The sequence below is a fragment of the Diadema setosum genome, chromosome 6, assembly GCF_964275005.1.
Source record: "Diadema setosum chromosome 6, eeDiaSeto1, whole genome shotgun sequence".
Taxonomy (NCBI): Eukaryota; Metazoa; Echinodermata; class Echinoidea; order Diadematoida; family Diadematidae; genus Diadema; species Diadema setosum.
The window spans coordinates 12,570,251-12,591,125 of NC_092690.1; the positions used below are offsets into that span (position 1 = coordinate 12,570,251).

The 20,875-nt window shown below is 38.6% G+C and overlaps 1 protein-coding gene across 1 annotated transcript; it reads left to right on the forward strand.

Annotated features, from left to right (window-relative positions):
* Positions 1-611: 611 nt before the first annotated feature.
* LOC140229958 (conserved oligomeric Golgi complex subunit 8-like) lies at positions 612-20,500 on the forward strand. Its single transcript, XM_072310158.1, is given in 17 exon segments — positions 612-678; positions 3,433-3,446; positions 3,448-3,505; positions 4,211-4,225; positions 4,228-4,334; positions 5,196-5,299; positions 5,704-5,875; positions 6,614-6,733; positions 6,735-6,798; positions 6,801-6,827; positions 7,272-7,435; positions 11,251-11,450; positions 14,418-14,502; positions 15,357-15,544; positions 16,238-16,406; positions 17,824-18,067; positions 19,263-20,500. Coding segments are annotated over 17 exon segments (1,926 nt in total). The 3' UTR covers positions 19,391-20,500.
* Positions 20,501-20,875: the final 375 nt, after the last annotated feature.

A 20,875-nucleotide genomic window follows, 5' to 3' on the forward strand; every position in this document is an offset into this window, starting at 1 on the left:
GAGGGGGGGGGGGGCTGCCCCCCCTACACACACACATATTTTTGCACCATACAAAGGAGTACATAAGGTGTCAAGTCTACTTTGCCCCCCCCCCCCCCCCCACTTTTTTTTTTTTTTTTTTTTTTTTTTTTTTTTTTTTTTTACCCCGGAAATGCGTAAGTGGCACTAGAAAGAAATACATGTAACATTAGATAGAAACCTTGAAGTGTGCGGTAAGGCTTTTCTTTGCGCTGAAGACCTTTTTCTCTCTTTTTTTTTTTCTCTCATGAAACCCGGAAGTGCCCCCCCCCCACACTTTCGGCGGTGCTTATAAACTTTATAGACTTGTCGGTGGTTTTGAAGAAAGAGAGAGAGAGAGAAAGAAAGAAAGAAAAAGAAAGAAAGAAAGAAAAAAAAGAAAGAAAGAAAGAAACAAAGAAACAAAGAAACAAACAAACAAACAAACAACACAAACAAACAAACAAACAAACAAGCAAAAAAAAAAAAAAAAGACAGGGGGGGGGGGGGAGCTGGAAGGAGGGCGGGGGACTCTGCTGGACCGCGCGCAATCCGGATATCTGACGTACGGCGCGGCGCGGTTACCGTAACCGATTCGATGGCTTAAACCGAGAATGGCAAACTTTGTGGACGTGGAAGATGAGACTATATTGACCGCTGTTTTTCGTGATTCCTTTCCAGGTAAGAAAAAGATATGACATATTTCGGCTTCTAATGCTCGTACATATTCATTTGGCTAGTAATTATCAATAACATGACCATTTGTGGCTGGTACTAGTATTCACCATGGGTCATATCCTCGGATCATCGCCGTTGTGGGTGTTATGTAGTCCCATTCGTTGAGTTTTGTGTTTGTTGTACTATCTAGACCTTGCCCTGGCCCAGGCCTTCTGCGTTCAAACTGTGTGTAGAGCCTCACTAACAAACTCGTTAGAGTTTCTACAAGGAGCGCCCTGAGTCGTTGTTTAACAGTAAATAACACTCAACTCTGCAGAATACAGATAAATTAATGCAGATTGACTATGACAGAGAACATGCCTGCACACAAATCTTCAGACGGCTCAGTGTTGTACGAGAAGAGAATTTACTTTCGGTCTCGGGGAATACTGCCACTGCCCAGTGATCATGGTGATTGAGTGAGTCAGTGTCTTGGATCTTGGATCTTGGATAAGTAGACCTCCTAAACATCTCCTGTGGAGTTTTAACTGGAGCTGTCGGTAACCAGCTTCTCATCGCACAGAAATGCTTTAGACAACACTATACTGTGATACAGTAATCTCAGTATGTCAAAAATGCATGCCTTTGCCCTTATGGGACGCCGGGTCACTGAGATAAAGCCTTTTAAGCCGAAGGGACAAGTCTAGACCTAACATTGGCTATCCTAGCCGTGGGTTTTTAGGAGCTAAATTATTTTTGCCTTCTCTAACTTCAACACATGCACAGTACACAGCCCCTATCGTTAAAACCTAACCCTCCACCTTAAAGGTAGGGGATACCTTTTACAGACCTCCCAAAATGCAGCAAAACATTAAATATGAACTTCAGGGGACTTGCTTAGGCCACTGCTTAGAAATTTGGAAGTCAACAGTTATCTAAAATTTGAATAATGCACAAAACTCAACTACTCAGTAGTTCTGTGTGTCAGCCACACTTAAGCCTTTTTGTTGCATTCTTCTGTATTTGTGATCTATAAACACAAATCTAAAAGTACAAGAGCTGATGTAATAACATATAGAGTGTGTGGCAAGAATGTATATAGAAATGTTTGTAAGTGTTGATGAACTTTCTTCACAAAATATACATGATGGACAAACATGCAGTACATGGGTCTGCAAAGGTAGCCTATAGTAATGTACTGGAATTTACGGTGAGCCCCGAAAACAATTCAATTCAAAATCTAACGGTCAAAAAATGTACTAAATGTTACCTTCCACTTTCAGTACTTTATGGGAGTTTCTAAAATGATACTCTCTTCAACATACCACTGTATTTATACAACTCTTCATTTAAGGTGTGCAAATGGGATTCCCTACCTTTAACCCTAGGCCTAAACTCGACCCTAACCCTAACTAACCGTAAACTTTAACCCTATTAAACCCTTAAAACCACATAAATTTAACCATTGTATTACTTTGATGCATGGGACCTATCACTTCTTCTTTTTTTTTTCAATCTTTAGTGGGGGGTAAATTACATATACCAGTATGGAATGCTTGAATGGGCATGCTGAAGTTGGATCCCAGCTATATTGCTGTCTAAAGGGGGAACAAAACTACAAATTGTTATTTGTTTATTTGTCTATTTAATTTAGGCTTACTCCCCCGTGGCCTCCCCCCCCCCCCCCCCCCCCCCTTGCCTTAGTGTGTAAAATTACATTTTAATTCAGTTTTTTTTTTTGTGTGTGTGTGTGTGTTTTGTTTTTTTTGTCTTTCACTTTAGTCACTATAGACACCTAGTGACCTACATGTACATCACATGCAATCGGCCAGGGCTCGGCCTAAAAGTAAAGGTTTTAGTAAAGTTAGAGTATCTTACCAGAGTTTCTAGCTATATTAAAAATGCTTTAAACCTTCCTTGGCAGAAATTAGAGTTTACATGGTTGTCGGCTTGACGGCAGAAAATAATGATTACTTAGCACAAATTTAGTGATAATATGCCGTGAATTCTGAAAATGGAAGGCTGCACCTGAGGCTGTGTGGACTCTGCCTTTCACCACAATTTGCCTTAGATTGCCTCTACTTGTAATCATTTCAAACTAAGTCGTAGAGGCTCTGTAACATAAAGAGCAAGAGCTGTTGCAGATCATAGGTTGCAAGAATTTTGTTTACGACAAATCAACAAATGTTACTGACAACTGAGTACCTTGTAGCCATTTCCAGGTAAGGTGGGTGGTTGGTTCCTTTTTGCTATCTTTATTTGGATCTCTGTGTTTTTAGATGCCAAGTCAACAGTGTAAATTGTTTTCAGGGCCAATCTGAGTCAGTAATCAAGTTAGTTAGATGCAACAAGGAACCAATGATATAAAATGTATGTTGTCTGTATTTCTATCATTTGTCCCCCCCCCCCCCCTTTCTTTTGAGGAGTGTATCCCAGTCACACACCAGGGATTGCAACAAAATCTCTCTCTCTCTCTCCCCAAGTGTGATAACACTTACAAAAAAACCCGTTGAGGACGGTTTGATTTTGCTACAACATGCACTTCCCATAGTCCTCAATGGGTTAACAGATGGTACTTAATTGGCTGTGTTGCACTGAGATCTAAAGGCTTTTTGATATGGTACCGGTACTTACAGTAAATGCTGCTGGAGAAAATCAGACTATATCAAAATATTTTATTTATAAATATGCTTACTTTTTCACTTCTCTGACTTCTCTATGGCATAATTTACTTCTTCTCCCCCCTCCCCCCCCCCCCCCCTTTTCATATATCCACAGAATCATGGCGGGAAAAATCCGGATTTTGCAATCTATCTAGCTGAACTGAGCTCATGTGGAGTCGATAAGTTATGTAAGTTTGTGATTTCATTATTGTTCGTACAGTAAGTGTATCTATATGTTACTTGCTGATTCCCATTCTGTTACTGACTATGGAGATTCACCTCTAAGAATTGACCCTCATAAACTACATACTTCAGGCTACTTTTTAAAAGTGAGTTGCTAGATTAGACTTTACCACAGATGATGATGTTATGTATGTCCTGAATGTTTAAGTCTTTGTCTACGGGTAGGTACATAAAGTAGAGAATACAATATTTTTGCTTAACAAAAATATAGTTCCATGTTTACCTTTACAATTATTGCAACATAAGGAAACCTTCCAAGTACAGTCAACCTCGCCTAAGTCGAATCTGGACTGAAGAAATAGCTTCGACTTTATAGAGAAAATATGACTTATGAGGGATTAGAATCAATAAAATATATTAAAAGAGAAGAGGACTTGAAAACACCTTCACCTTGCTTGTGACTTAAATGCGAGGTGGACTTAAGAGCAAGGTCGACTGTATTTCCAAAATCCAGGTAGTTACCTTGTAGCTTGGATGATATGATTATTAGATGCTGTTTGCTTAGTCCATCTCCTATCAGAACTTGATGAGTCTTGTAGGAAGCCTTTGGCAACTTGAGAATGTCATCAGGAATGGACTCAGATAAACTTTAAAATTTGACAGAGTATTCTATGAAATGAAATCCTGGTGAATAATGTGTTGTGATGCAGCCAGGGAACCTGAAAGGTGGCAGATGAGAGAGCTCAAGTTCTGCAGCAGACCCAGGAGCTGGCCTTTGACAACTACAAGACCTTCATCGAGACAGCAGACTGCTCTCGAGAGATTGTGGAAGATGTGAGTGTATCTCAATGATAGATGATTTAGATTACAAGAAGAGTGCAAGATGTTCATACTGTCCCTTTGAAAGGTAGCTTTAAGATCTGTAACATGGATATTAAGAGGAAAAACTTAAATGTTCTGTGCATGCGCAAGACCGCTCATCGAATCAAACTCAAGTTGTCTGAGTTTTCACAACAGGTTTGAGCATTATTAGTTTCCGCTCAATATCATGATGCAGAGAGCTACTTGATGCCATTATGAGGAACAACATGGGTCCATTACTTTATGTTTTAGTCTGCGTCTTTGCAAAATCTAAAGCTATTTTGCGACATAATGCAGAGAGACAGGAGAACGCTAAATGCCAACATTGCCTTTTAAACGTCTGCTTCGTAAATTAAAAGCTCCCCTACTGAAGAGTGATCCAACTGTATGTTTCATTTTCCTTTGGTTGTAATTGTGATACAAATTCCTCAGATGTGGTGACATTTATTATTGGATACTTGTACAGAACCTTCTTCATCATTGATTTCACATGGTATGCATTTATGCCAAGAAAAAAAAAGGATCAAATTATAATGGGAGATTATTGAAACACTAACAAAGATTTAGCAATGCAAACATTCATGGGTAAATTCTTTGTCTTGTAAACATGCAATTTTAACATGTGTAAGTATCATGTACAAGCCAGAGAAACAAAATACAAATGTAGCACCAAAGCCAAAAACCAGAATGTACATTGTATTCGCAGGAAAGAACTGCAGTAACCACAATCTAAAAACAAAGTATTGACTTAGCTTCAGAAACATATCAAATACATTTAAGCTATGCCATGTGCAACAGTCATTTTGCATCTGATGTAGCAATTTCTGCCTGCAGTTCACAGATGTGGAGCAGCACCTCAACAACCTTCTTGACAAGCTGCCTGATTTTGGTGAAAGATGCAACCAGTTCCTGAAAGAGGCACAGCAGATCAGTACAAGGTGAATGAACTGTTCCACATGCTAGTCTTGTTTCAAGCAACTCTCTTTCTTGCAAAGTTTCAATGAGACAAGCTAAGGATATTGCAGTGATCATCTTTCTTTGCAGTTTTGCAGTCATTTCTTTTGTTTTGTTTTGTTTTTCTTCAAAAAAAAAAAGAATAAGATTGTTTTCCTCTTCTTTTGCATACATTTAGATTCAACTAGATACTGCCCAGGGATATAAAGTACTTCAAGATATTAAGTACTTCAACTTCCTATCTGACAGGTCAATGAACCTGTCAATAACCCTGTCAGTGCACTCCTATTACCATTGTATTTGCTTTATATCATTTGTATCGCCTGATTCTGTGACATCAATGCTGACAAAACCAGTAATGAGGGCCTGGTCATTTTCCCCTCACTAGCCGGCGGATGAACTCGCTGACCCTGTCGAAGCACACCCAGCTCCTGGAGATCCTAGAGATACCTCAGCTCATGGACACCTGCGTGCGAAACGGTTACTATGACGAAGCACTGGAGCTTGCAGCGTACGTGAAGAGGCTTGAGAAGAAACACGCCAGCATACCTGTCATCAAGGTCTGTTTCTGTTTGTTGTTGTTGTTTTTTGTATTTGCTTTTTTTTGTTCGAATACTTTGCCACCATTTGGTTGCATAGGGTTACAATGATATTGTTGTTGTTGTTTTTTGCTTTTTTCCTTTCTTTTTCCTTAACCCATTGAGGACGGACTGATTTTGCTGTAACACGCATTTAATGATTGATACGCATTGCGTATCAATTTGTTAAATAACACACATTTTATAAATTAATATGCAAAGTATAAGAAGACAAAGTATTCCTGTTACCTCTGAAATTTTCTTTTTTTTCTTGACAATCAAGTGGTGGTCAGTGGTATACTACATTAGAACAAAATCAAATGTAATACCTGCCTCATCTCAAGTGAAAATTCATTTCAGATCCACTTTCAAGTACCGGAGATAAAGAGCAGTGCTTGTGTTCAAAGAATAGTAATTTTTTGTCCCCGTCTTTATGGCAGATTTTGAAAAATATTAGTGATACCGTCAGAAATACTTTCATTGATATAATGGTGATTGTCATTATATACATTTGCTGCTGCAACTGCCGCTAATGGCACTTCCATTTGTATTACCACCACCATTACCATCACCACCACCACCATCATCATCATCAATCATCATCATCATCATCATCATCATCATCATCCTCATCATCCTCATCATCCTCATCCTTATCAACATCATCATCACAATCAATTTATCATTGTGTGTACTCCTTTTATCTCTGTTAACCCACAGGACATAGTGACAGAGGTGCACTCATCCAGCCAGCTCATGCTGAACCAACTCATCCAGCAGCTTCGCTCTGCCATCCAGCTGCCGGCCTGTCTCCGCCTGATTGGCTACCTGCGCCGCATGGGACCTCTTCACAGAGGCGGAGCTCCGGATCAAGTTCCTGCAGGCCAGGGACGCCTGGTTCCAGGGCATCTGGCAGCCATCCAGACGGACGATGGTGAGATGAGGGAGAAATGACTTTTTTGTTATTGTTTCTGGATTTTTATTGATCAGAAGAACAAAGGTATTCTCATTTACACATTTCTCAGTGAACATACATTACAAAATCAGTAACTCTTGATATCAGTAGAAATAAGAGCATCTGATTCATTTAGCATAATAACACAGTACAACATGTGAACATCGATACAGTTGGTAATCATACACCAGAGAAGTGAGGGGAAAGTAAGAGCATCACTGATGAAAGTTCAAATGCCAACAAAAAAGCAAAATACAGAAATAAAAAACAAGGAACAAAGACCAGCAGTGAAAAGGAATGAAAAAGAAAAGAACTGGGAGACAGTTCAAACTGGCTCTTGAATGTTGATTGTATTCTTGTGTGTATTTGTGTTAGATGTAGTCGTTAAAGAGTGTTTGTTACCACTTTTCATGCATTCTGCAGCATATACACACATCACCAAGGTCATAGAGGCAAGCCGGGTCCACCTGTTCGACATAGTGACCCAGTATAGGGCCATCTTCTCAGACGACGACCCCATCCTAGCCACCAGTCATGACTCGGTGACCAACGAGGCTGCGTTGTTCCAGGGATGGGTGGTGCAGAAGGTAAGGAGTGCTGCTTCATTTCTACCTTGAACCTTGAACCTTGAACCTTGAAAAAGTACAAATTAATTGTATTCTCCCAAAAAGAATAGATGCTGTCCTGGAGAGGGTTGTGCTGTCTCAAGGGCTGCTGGTTCTCCAGTGATGTTGTGATGATGACATGACATTTGCTCCTGCAATATTATTTCTTATTTTCTACAAAGACTTAGGGTTAGGTAGTGTTGCACACTGGGACTGGTCTGACGGTCCAGGACCAGTAAAAATCACTGTTGGACCAGTAACTTTTTCAGGGATGGACCAGTGAAAAATTGAAGAACTGGGTACCTACTGGTTTGACAGACAGGTCGGACCAGTAGAAAATAAGGGTTAGGGTTGTGTTAGGGTTTTAGGTTTAGTTCGATGTGAGGATTAGGATTAGGGTTAGGGCTATGTTTGAGAGTAGAATTTATGTTCAGCTTAGCATGCAGATATTTCATGGGAGCATTGTTGCAGGAGCAAATGTCATGGAACTGTGGTGACTTGTGGTGGCATCATCAGTATGCTATACAATTGTATAGTGTGCTACATTTTAGGTGCAACATGCAGGTGATGCATGTATGTCCCTCTCTTGAATATACAGCAACTTCAGCATTGGGGGAGGCAGCATGTCTCGAATGACAAGTAGTATTGCTCCCTGGAACCTAGCAACAGATTAAGGCAAAATTCTAGAATCCATAATATGTGTATTGTCGGATAGATTGGTTCTTGCATTTTCAAATAGTATCGTTGTGGATGCCATGATAGTTTCAAGTACATTATTTGTATATCAGATATTTGGAAACATGCAATGAACAGGATGCATTTACTTTTTTTTTTTCCTCACCACATCTGATTTTTGCTTTGATCAAATTTCTGTAAGGTTGATTTTGAACGCTGTTCTTCTGATTCAGATGTATGAAAGTTCAGAAGGTATGATCGCTTTTGCTGGAAATGTCTGCTAACTTAGAAAGCCTCTGAGGAAAGGCATCTGGGACTGATGAGGTAAACGGTACAAAGCAAAACATGCACCTTTTCCTTGAATCACTGCAGTACTCTGTGTGTGACAGGAACATGTGTGCTTTTTGATTTGATGTGTCGCAGAAAGCAGTAGGTTTATAAAGTGCAAATTTTTTAGTAACGAGGATCATTTTTTGATGGCTTTCTTTGCACGATGGATGCACGGAAAGTTGAAAATAGAGCCATGTGATGAAGCCTTACAGTCTTCTACAGGCAGCTGTTTGAAAAATATAATTCTCATTTGCATTGACCTTTGGTAGGCTCGTGCGGAGTCAATCTCATGAGTAGAAAAGGGCATCAGCACTTTTGATACACTGTTTATTTCTTCTGGTCTGTTTATTAAAACTCTCAAAACATTTAGCACATGATGCACATACAGTACAGTGTTTGATAATAGGAGCCCTTGAAGCTTTGTTTTTGCCAGAGGAGCCACAATATTCAGCCAAGATTATAAACAGAAGAACAATTGTGACAGGTTTATCTTCATGAAAGCTCATTCGAACACCATGTCTGGGTCCATTGGCAAGATTTAGTGTACAGATATGGACTGCTTTTCAGGCCATTGTTGATATTATTGCCCCAATTGATCTCAGCTCTGTGCTATTGTTTTTATCTATTTATATGATAATTTATTTAAATACAAAACTTGTTTGCCAGCTTCAGAACATCCTGTGTAGGAGACAAGTTATTCACACTGGTGATTTCAGAAAGAAGAAAAGGTCCTTGACTTGTCTTTATTTAAAATAAAAGGGGCAATATCACTGTCACCATTTTTGACACCTGGAGCAGCAGTCTAATTGCCTGCACTGTAGTCTTTTCATCCAGGGCTGATAGATTGAAAGGTATTATCAGAGTTATCCATGGCAGCCTGCAGGCTGAGTTGCAGACATTTTTTACATGAAACCACTTTGAGTACATTGGAATGTGTACAAAACAATAAAAGATATGTATAATTAAACAATTTATATCAATGATATTTATCGTAAATATTGCACAGTGAGAATGGACAAAGACAAAAAAAAAACAAAAAAGAAATATTAAGGTTGTGATTTCTACTGATTATATGTGACCCACTAAAACAAAAGGATACGGAAGTCACCGGAGGACAATTTTCTGAAAATGACATGACATTATTCCCTTACTCTTCCGCTTTAAAGGTAGGGGAGACCTTTTACAGACCTCCCAAAATGCAGCAAAACATTAATTAAATATGAACCTCAGGGGACTTGTTTCGGCCACTGCTGAGAAATTTGAAAGTCAACAGTTATCTACAATTTGAATAATGCACAAAACTCAACTACTCAGTAGATCTGTGTGTCAGCCACACTTAAGCCTTTTTGTTGCAGTCTTCTGTATTTTTTATCTATAAACACAAATCTAAAAGTATTTAAGAGCTGATGTAATAACATATAGAGTGAGTGGCAAGAATGTATATAGAAATGTTTGTAAGTTTTAATGAACTTTCTTCACAAAATATACATGATAGACACACATGCAGTGCATGGGTCTGCAAAGGTAGCCTAGTAATGTACTGGAATTTACGGTGAGCCCCGAAAAAAATTCAATTCAAAATCTAACGGTCAATAAAAATGTACTAAATGTTACCTTCCACTTTCAACACTTTATGGGAGTTTCTAAAATGATACTCTCTTCAACATACCACTGTATTTATACAACTCTTCATTTAAGGCATGGATATGGGATTCCCTACCTTTAATTTCATGTATAACACTATTCATAAAAGTACTCGGTTGCGAAGATATTGATGATTTTATGAGACCATGTCGAGTGGTCTAGGAAATCAGCGTTTCAAGAAAACCACCTTCAAAGTTTTCTTTCCGATGCAATCATGATCAAGGGGAGTGAAGACAGTTTTCACCTCTTGACAATAGAAGGTCTGCTCATAGCAACCTCCGTGATGTTCATTCAAGCTTTATAGTGCCAGCGGTCTACGCATGACCAATCAGTAACCAGGGTGCCATGCACTGACCAATAAGATCACTCCCTTGTTACTAGGGGCAGAGTCTATCTGCGGCACTAAATCCAAATCTTCGGACATGTTTCTCTTCTGTTGAAAGTCAGAAAATCACGGCCTAGAAAAACGCTAATTTCTTGCCTTTTCTTTGATCATTTAGCTTCAAAGTTTCGACAGATGATAGATGATACATTAGACTACAAAATCATGCCAAGGACAGAAATCCAATCATTTTGATCGATTTTGATGATCTGACTTCAAACTCAATTTTCTCGCCTCAGCCGTCAGCGACTTTAGGATCCTTTTGTTGTGGCGGGTCACATATACACGTATGTACCTAATGAAAGATTAAAGGGGAAGGCTAGTAACTGATCAGTGGGAATCAGTGGAAATGCTGGGGGATGATTGTTCCAATCCTTATGGGATTCATTCAAGAGTTCATTGTATATCTATTGTTGTGTGAAAATGATTTGCTTCAGAACGGTCTCATATTCAAGTAATGTGCATATTAATGCTCCGTCACTGACCAGGGACGCTTACCTGGAAGCATTAAACTGCACATTACTTGAATATGAGACCATTCTGAAGCAAATCATTTTCACACAACAATAGATATACAATGAACTCTTGAATGAATCCCATAAGGATTGGAACAATCATCCCCCAGCATTTCCACTGATTCCCACTGATCAGTTACTAGCCTTCCCCTTTAAAAACCTGTCAAAAAATCCCCAATTATTTGATAATAATATTACAAGTGAATTGAATTGAATTGAATATATGTGTCTCTTTCTTCCCTATCATCCAGGTGTCTCAGTTCCTGCGTACACTGGAGCAGGACCTGGAGAGGGGGATTGGCAATCGACTGGACTCCCTGCTTGGCCAGTGCATGTACTTTGGTCTCTCCTTCAGCCGAGTGGGGGCAGACTTTCGGGGCCTCCTGGCTCCAATCTTCCAGCGAGCCGCCCTGCACAGCTTTCTGGCCATGATCAAGTCGGCTACAGAAAAGTGAGTGCCCGCCCTTATGTCAAACTACACTGTGTCCAGGTACCTTGGTGCTGTTATGCTGTGTTATGACTTGCTGTTTTATGTTGGTTCCCCCATGCCGCCCCCCCCCCCCCCCCCCCCCCGCATTAACAACAAAATAGCCTTTGCATTCTGTATTTTTCATGCCCCTCCCCAAATTGTGACAGGATTCGAAGGGGCGATTTGTGTCATGCTGAAGGCATTTGAATGTTTGACTGGTTCACGTTGGTCTTAGCTGGAAGACCATGTGACCATCTATTCAGCACTCTCCTCTTCTGTTGTGAAGCCATGGAGTGCTGATGATTTCTTCCAGGAGAATGCCAAAGATGTAGACATTTAAATGAAGACGTTACTTTTCTATTTGAAAATTTCCTCTTGTTGCTTGCACAAGGGCTGTGGTAATGCATAAATCCCAGCGGTATTATTTGTATCAGTCTGTTTTGTTGGTGTTATTTTGTTGAACCCCAGCCAAAGACCCTGGTTACCATTAAAGAGAAAGGAAATGATTGAAACCTATATAACATGTGGATTGAATGAATACTGTGTTTGCAGTACACACCAGTGAAGTTTGAGGAAATTCAGAGGATCTGTTCAAAAGTTATGAATTTTCATTACTGTCTGTAAAAGAAGATCACAACAGTTGATAATGTCCCAGCTTTAAAGGGATGATACAGTATTGGCGGAGATTAGAATTGGGCATTTAAATATCTGCGAGATACCAAAAAACACTTATGAAATAGTACAGAGGATACCATTTTAAGAGGAATTCAAAGTTTATTTGAAGAAAATCGGGTTTGGAATGACTTAAACATCCAAAAACAAAGTAAAACAAAGCGATCGTAATAAAGTGTGGGTCCCACACTTATTAGAATCGGTCTGTTTTGGATATCTCAGCCATGTCAAAACCAATTTTCATCATATAAATGTTGAATTCCTCATGGAATTACATGCTCTTTCATATTTCATAAGAGCTTTCTCATTAGCTCACCAAAAAATGTTAGAAACCTGAAATTAGGTCTCAACCAAAACTATATGATCCCTTTAAGACAACGATATAAAGAAAATATGAAGAGAATTCGACATGCTTTCATTTTTCTAGCATAATAAAAGAACACTTGACTAAGAAGGCAGGGGAAATAATATAACGCTTAACATACAGTGTACATCAAATACAAGTGAAAGGAATGTGCAATTTTACTAGAAATGATTAATTTCATGGGATTCTCTTTATATTTTCCAATATCATTGATTTCATGGGATTATCTTTACATTTTCTTATATCATTGTCCTTCTGCGACATCACAAATTGTTGTAGTCATCCAGCGATGGCAGTACCAACAACTAAGAATGTGTAATTTTTTATTTTAATATACGGATTGTCTAATTTTCCCCAAACTTCACTGATTTGTTCTACTAATATGTACATTTTGTATATTATGTATCTCCATTCTCTCAATCCAATTGGGTGGATTTCATTCCCCTCTGAAAAGTACAGATGTGGTACATGTAAGGGAATCGGCCTCGATAGGCCTCATACGGCCTTTACTGATCCCTCACGTGCTATGTTGATTGTATATTTTTCTCTTCTGTTTGATTGTGAACGTGATGTTTTTTTTTTCTTTTTAGCATGTGAAATAAATTTGAATTTGAATTTGAATTTGAGTATAGGTCTGTCTGTGGCTTGTATTGTATGCAAATGACATGTGCCAGCTTATGTCAGTTGCATATAGTTGAGAGAAGTTGTGTTATGTCTCAGCTGTGCACTTATTTGAGATGTAGAACTGGAAATATTTTGATGATGCCCAGACTGAAGAGGGGTAGAATGCTTAGGGAGCTACATACATGAACTCCTGGATACTATTAACTATTAAACTTGCTGTGATCATAATTTCCCCTGAAATCGACATTTGAATGGGATTTATGAGAAATTTAATCAATTTAATCAGTATAATTTGCTTATAATGACTTGACACTTTAAACTTTTTCTTGCTCTCTCTCTTGTCAATGTCCGACAGGACAAATAGGCACCACACATGCATTTCTTCTTTCCCCCTCATGTGCCCATGCTCTCTTTGTAAATACCCCCCCCCCCCTAACTCCTATCAAGTATCATTTAAATTATTTGCAAGCATATAGATTGTGTTCACGGGGTTTGCAACGATTTTCAAGCTTTAAGCTTATGTTGCAATTCCTTTGCGTGTTCGTTACCTTGAATAATGTAGCTCTCTTAGTGGAGTTGTATACTATCCTGTAACTACTTCTTATCAATGTATACTTATTGTATTATATTCTGTCTTGGCTATATGAGATGTACTTGCATACATTTGTATGCATTCCTATTTTGTGAACACGCATGAAATCTTGAATAAATAAATAAATGACAGGAGTTCATCTGTAATTATTACATGATGTCTTTGGCTTCCTGATATACTATTATACTGTCGAGAGAAGCTCTAACATGTCCTCAGCTTTTTGCTTGTTTGAGATGTAGAACTGGAAATATATTTTGCTCTACATTGCAGTGATTTGCATAAAGTGATACATTGTCACTAACAGTGGGTCAACATGGCAAAGGATTGCACAAACACTTAATGTTGCCTTTACTGGAGTCGTTAGGAATATTGTGAGATGAATGAAGTCCATAGTTACATTTTGTCGCTGGGACGACAAGACCTCGCATATAAAATTTTGGTGAATATGACTTTTTTAGATTAATGGTCAGATAATCAGAAAGTGATGTCCTAGCTGTCTTACCCCAAAAATGAAGCCACCGCGGCACATCAAAGGAAAGGCTCTCCCATTTGATATAATGCTTTGGTTGCCATGTTTTTTTGCTCTCCTGAACACAGCGACGATTTATGATTGGTGTATCTGTGGAATGATAAAAGGAAAGTCCTTGCCAGTCAGTATTCCTTAACCCTAAATTTGAAACATTTTTCTACTTTCTAGGTTTGAGGGGGCAATGCAGTCATACACACCTGTGGCTTCTCAGGCATTTCTTGCCATGTCATCAGTATCTCTTCCAAGTATCCAGGTAAAGAAGGAAAGCTGGCTTATTTTTGGATGGTAGCCTTCCAGAATATCTTCTCTAATGTTACCTTAGACATCTTTCAGGGATCTGTAAACCCTTTCCTAAGAACAAGTAAAATGTACTTAAGATTGTGCTTAATTCAAAGGTATGTGTATTTCAAGAAATATCCATCATAAAATACTTAACCGACAGCAGCAGCGCCCATTCTAAAGTTATCTTTCTGTTACCTCCAAGTTATCTCAAAGTTGCCACTTTAAATTCAGAAAATCTTGTTTCTGGGTGGTATATTCCTGCAATCATAAGTAGCAGGCAAGTGTAATACTTGATATGTATCTGATTATATATTTTTTAAACAATGTCTTTCAGCTTTTCATTTACCTGCTACATTGTATAAAGTTGAGAGCTCTGCCGTTTATTTCATTTATTCGTGGCAAATTTGATCTTTGTGACAAATTTCATATTCTACTTTAAACATGTTGCCTTTGCCTCTTCCTGTTTCCATCATGGAGTTTGTTGGTATCTTGCTTTTAATACCTTAATATAGCTTGTACTAGTGTACAGTATAAGCTGTTATTTTTGCGTACAGATTTTCTTTTTCTTTTTTAAAAAATGAGGAGGTCACAAGCATTTTTGCGAGATGCAGTTTTCGTGAACTGACACAACGAGGCTATCATTAGTGAACTATTGCCCTAGGGCATGGCGACATTTTTTCCATGTTTTTAGATTTATGGTCCAACAGTGATTTGCAAAATTATCATGGTTTTTAGGACCTCTTTATAACAAGGTACTCCTGTAGTGTGCAAAGAGGCGTAAGTAGTTAACCAAGGTGCATTTGATTGTGCTTGCATCAATCCTAGGGGGACAGTGTCACCAGCCCACCCCAGTCCCTAATGGAGCACCCCCCACTGGCGACCTACACCAATAGCGTCCTAGCCGGGTTCAACGACCTCAGGCTGTGTGCCCCTGTGGCAGTGGCCCAGCACGTCTCTGATGCCCTGCAGCAGTCACTTCAGACAGTGGTTCATTCCATTGTTGCTTTCCATAGGTGGGTCTCAGTCCCTCTGTAGTTGTTGAATTTTATTATTTGTTTTTATTATTCCCATAAGTATAAATGCCCATTCATATCATTTGAGGTCAGAAAACTCCCCCTCCCTAGTGTGTGTAATAAAGAAACTTTACAAATCTGAAGGAGTCATCTCATTTTACTCCTTAAGTTGATGTGTCTCTCACTGAGGAATATTTAACTCATTGATTTTTTTTTTACTTCAATTACTGTTTTTGTGTTTGCTTTTCTTGTGCAATCTCGGGCAGATGATGTTTATTATGGATGTTTCACAAATGTTTACACCAGATCAAATGCATTTCCATATATCTTTACCTAGCCATATAACCCGGATTATTTTCTTCCATCCTTATGATTAAAAAAAGAGAAAATACTGATTTGAACTTTAAGACACAACAATATTTTATGTAGTCCAAAGTTTTTCTGTGATATGTAACATTAACATTAACATATCACTATTAATGATATTATTTAACCATTTTTTTTTTTTTTTTGCAAAAAATTGAAAGTCTTGGTCCTTTTCTGAAAATTCATAATTGTTGAGATACAAGGTCTTGTCATGCCAAGGACAGTATACCATAACATATCCATCACCTATGCAAATGTTGGTGTGACATGGTTCTGCATGAGAATCATATTCTGTGATTGTGTTTTCCCCCCTTATGCCTCCACCAGGGCTGAAGAGAGCACGTTCAACCAGCGGGAACGGGACCAGTTCCAGTCCCTGTGCGAGTGTGCCAGTTCCCAGATGGTTCCTTTCCTCAACCGCTGCCTGCTGGCTCTCTTCCCACCGGCCATCATCTCACAGACCCTGGGCATCTCCCTCACAGAGCTCCAGAAACTGGTAGGACTTGGGCCCCTCATTGTCTGAGCCTTTAGTCTGTTCCAAAATCAACTAATTGTTTAAGAGTAGTCCCGAGGATTCTTAGGCTGGGCTAGATGGCAAATGCATGTTATAGGAAAATCAGTCCATCTTCAATGGGTTATATTTTGAGGCTGAACTTGTTTTACCGTCCACCCAGTGTTTTTTGATGGTTTTACTCTATTTTAAAGGTGCTGAATCCCGATACAGATGATGAAGCTCTTGTATCCTTGAGGCTTTTGAGATATTCAAAAGGGCCAACAAAAATCTTTAGTAATCAAATCTTGAGATGATTCAAGATTTTTGGTGGCCATTTTGGTGGCCATCTTGAATATCTCAACATTCTCAAATATGCAACGGTTGCATCTTCCAGATTTGGATTCAGCGCCCTCAAACTGTAGTAAAATCTTTACAATCTTAAACATTGATAAGGAAATATATATGAATTTCACATTTTGGCAGCCATTTTGGTGGCCATCTTGAATGTTTCAAAACCATCAAGAATGGGAAATGTGCATCATCCACATTCAAATTCAGCACCATCAAAATCGGGTATTACCATTTAATCATAAAACATTGGGCAGACAGTAAAACAAGGTTCTGCCTCTTGCACCTAGAATATTCCCACATACATGCGAGCCCACTGTCGTGGTATTTGAAAGACAAAACTGTACAAGTGTAGTTACCATGGCAACGGAACTGCTTTTTATAAAGATATTAAAGCTAATTGGCTGATTGTATGGTTGCTGAAATGATTCTGGTGATTTCTGTAGTATATCTGTGTACTGATCTTGGCGATGGCCAGCAAAGAATGCAAATTAGGTATCTCAAATTTTCATAGCAGATATCTCATATCTTCTGATGCATATTCCAACCAACATATACTTCTCTAATGGAAACAGAAAATAGCTATAGAATACTGTCCTCCACAAGATGTTGTTTTGAATAATATGCATCCTGATTTTGCCTGGAAGATTTTAAGCTTGATTTTGAAGATCCTGCAAATTCATGCTATTACTTATTCAGGGCGGTGAGTTAGCTCAGTCGGTACCATGTCTGCCTCATGATCCTAAGGACCCGAGTTCGAACCCGAATCTGGACTGAGCAATGTTGTGTGCAATCATACTGTCCTCTCTAGTAAGAGACAAAACACTCTGTCCCTCCGATAGGATGTATAAAATGGAGGTCCCGTGTGTGAGAGAGTAGCAACTCATGCAAGTAAAAGATCCCGCTTCATTCATTCATCGCAAAAACCAGCTATTGCAGCTGAATATAGACTATCCAGCCATCTTCTCAGATGGAGAATGAAACAAACATAACAAAGAAATTTCTTGTGTACAAAATAAAAAATGAAAATCATTATTACTGGCATATCGTTACGCTATCTTTATTTTCTAAGGGTCAGGTGGGATCGCTGGATGTCTCATCAATTACCAGCCCACTGCAACCTTTGCTTCCTGAAAAGGAGCAGCCAGCTGTACCAGAAGATATTGAGGAGGAAGAAGAGGAACAGGCAGAGGAGGATGAAAGGAAAGGGGGAGAAGAAGAGGGGAAGAAGGAGGCTGAACTGACAGATGGTAAAACAGCAGAGACTGAAAAGAGAGTGGAAGAAGCAGAAACTCAGCCAGTTCCCCAAGACACAGGTTAGTGTACCCAAAAACAGGGGTTAGTGTGCCTCTAAGAAGTGGGTTAGTGTACCCCCAAGATACAGGTTAGTGTACGTACCCCAAGACACAAGTTTGTGTACTCTTAGACACACATTAGTGTACAGTACCCCAGGACTACGGTCAGTGTACCCCAGTATTCACGTTACAATTTGTTGTAATTTGTTGCAGTTTTTCAAGCATAATGAAAGACCACTTATTTCACCTCTTTCAGAAGGCAGGGAAACATTTTGTCAGTAACAAGTGATAGGAATGTGTACTTTTCCTTAAAGGGGAAGGCTAGTAACTGATCAGTGGGAATCAGTGGAAATGCTGGGAGATGATTGTTCCAATCCTTATGGGATTCATTCAAGAGTTCATTGTATATCTATTGTTGTGTGAAAATGATTTGCTTCAGAATGGTCTCATATTCAAGTAATGTGCAGTTTAATGCTTCCAGGTTAGCGTCCCTGGTCAGTGACGGAGCATTAATCTGCACATTACTTGAATATGAGACCGTTCTGAAGCAAATAATTTTCACACAACAATAGATATGCAATGAACTCTTGAATGAATCCCATAAGGATTGGAACAATCATCTCCCAGCATTTCCACTGATTCCCACTGATCAGTTACTAGCCTTCCCCTTTAAGTAACGAATATTTTGTGGAATTTGTATATATTTTCTTTATATTGGCATCTTGCTCAGACATCATGAATTGTTGGACAGGTGACTCCTGTTATAACGAAGTCCTCTGGACTGGCAGTTTTCTTTTGTTTTATTGATATTTTGTTATAACTGAACAAACAAACAATAAATATGCATAGAGTGGATAAAGTTGTGGCACAAATTTCTACTTTGTTGTTGCCGGAATTTCGTTAAAACCATGTTCAGTATTACGAGAGTGCACTGTAGTCATCTTATCCAGTGATTGTGGTACTCAAACTTTAAGAATTCATATCTTTTGGATGGATTGTCCAATTTTCCTCAAACTTCACTGATGAGTTCCACTAATATTTCTGCATTCCCTCAATCCACAAAATACAGTATATTTGAGTTTTATTATCCTGTAAATTTAAATGTATATATCTATATCAGACATCTGTGTGTTTGTTTGTTTTTTTTTTTGTCATTGCCATGTCTCATGTCCATCATTTTGTTGTGTTTTTGCCTTTTTGATCTTTCTGTTAAAAGGGATTGCCAGTACCGATGTGGTAGCTTCAAAAGAACGCAAGTCAGATGAACCAGCAGAACCTGTCCGAGATATCCATCAAGAGAGGACGGAAACAAGTGCAGAGATTTTACGGCAGAAAAAGGACTGAACTCATCACAGTTTGTCAAGTGTCTGAAATAATGGAGAATGGACTGCTACAATCACTTACAGACTGCAGAGACATGCATATGTCTACCTGAATGAACATTGAGCTGTGACCTTTCATTCAGTCTGTAGGCTGAGCTCACTAGATTTTGACATTCGCTGACCCCATTCAGGTGCCCTTATATGTGTGTAAACAGAAGAGCCAAGTGCACATTCCATTCATATCTAAAATCCAATCAATTATCTACATTTTTCTGTGGCATAGGCAGTTGACCATGGACACAGGCTACAGGTACTTGAATGTTTTTGCAGAGGTAGATTTGATACCAACCTGTCCGTTCTTTGTCAGCCTTCAAAAAGAATCTCGTTTGGAGGCTTTGAGGGTTCTTGGAAGGAAATTGTGGGAAGAACGCGGTAACTGGAGAGACATAGAGGTTTAAATGTTTCATAGCCCTTTTGAAGTCTATGATGTGATTGAAGTCAATGTATTTGATGCCGGGATGGTTTGAAGAAAGATAGGACCACCTCTTGATGCATCAAGGTGACCCATGATGCAGTGTGAAAACAGTACAGACTTCTGGCTAGAATCTCATGTTCTTTAAGTTTCTCTTCTCTTCTTTGAACCTAGTTTGTAACATCATTCTCAGAAAGTTTTAAAATTTTGCGAGTAGATTCTTTTTGTGAATGTAATATATAAGTTTAAAGAGGTTGTGCTCATGCTCCTTGCAACACTATGAAGGTATGGATCATGAAGTCATTGTGAGATAGACATTATAATTTAATAAATGATTATATTTTCGGGGGAGAGGTTGTTTTTATCAGCTTCAGAAAAATACACTTTATTCTATTTTTTGAAGTGTATTCACATTGTTTTCCTTGAAAATGTAAGGTATTTTGTTTGAGACAGTTTAAACAAGACTTAAAGCTTTATATTTATCTGTAAATAATATGAAACTTATCCATGGCAGAATTTGTAGAAGGAAGAATATCATTACATGAATAGACCAGGGCCTGAGCTACAAGTATCATTACAGACATACCTGTTCTTGAGAATGTAATACATACATTTTTATTATTGTTGCTTCAAATAAAAAGGAGATTACAGTAAAGAAAAGTAAAGATTCCAAGACAAAATTTGCCTCAATGCATTGTTTTGAGTTTCTGACATACATGTAGAATGTAATGAGGGAGTGGTCAGGATTAAGATACATTATACACTGGGTTTACCCTGTTTGTCAAGGTCAAGACATTAGTCAATTTCAGAAAATATGATATGTGCTCCTTGCATACATATTCTTAGTCTATTCAGATGCAATTTTACACTTTTATTGTGGTTTGTTAATTACGCACACTGACAAGCTTTCTTGAAGAAACACTGCACACATAACGACAATTCAAGTTTTGTGCATAATTTATTTCCAATTATAGAATGTGCACGCAGTTGTTGATACTTACAAATAACATTTCTTAACTTTGTACATCACACCAG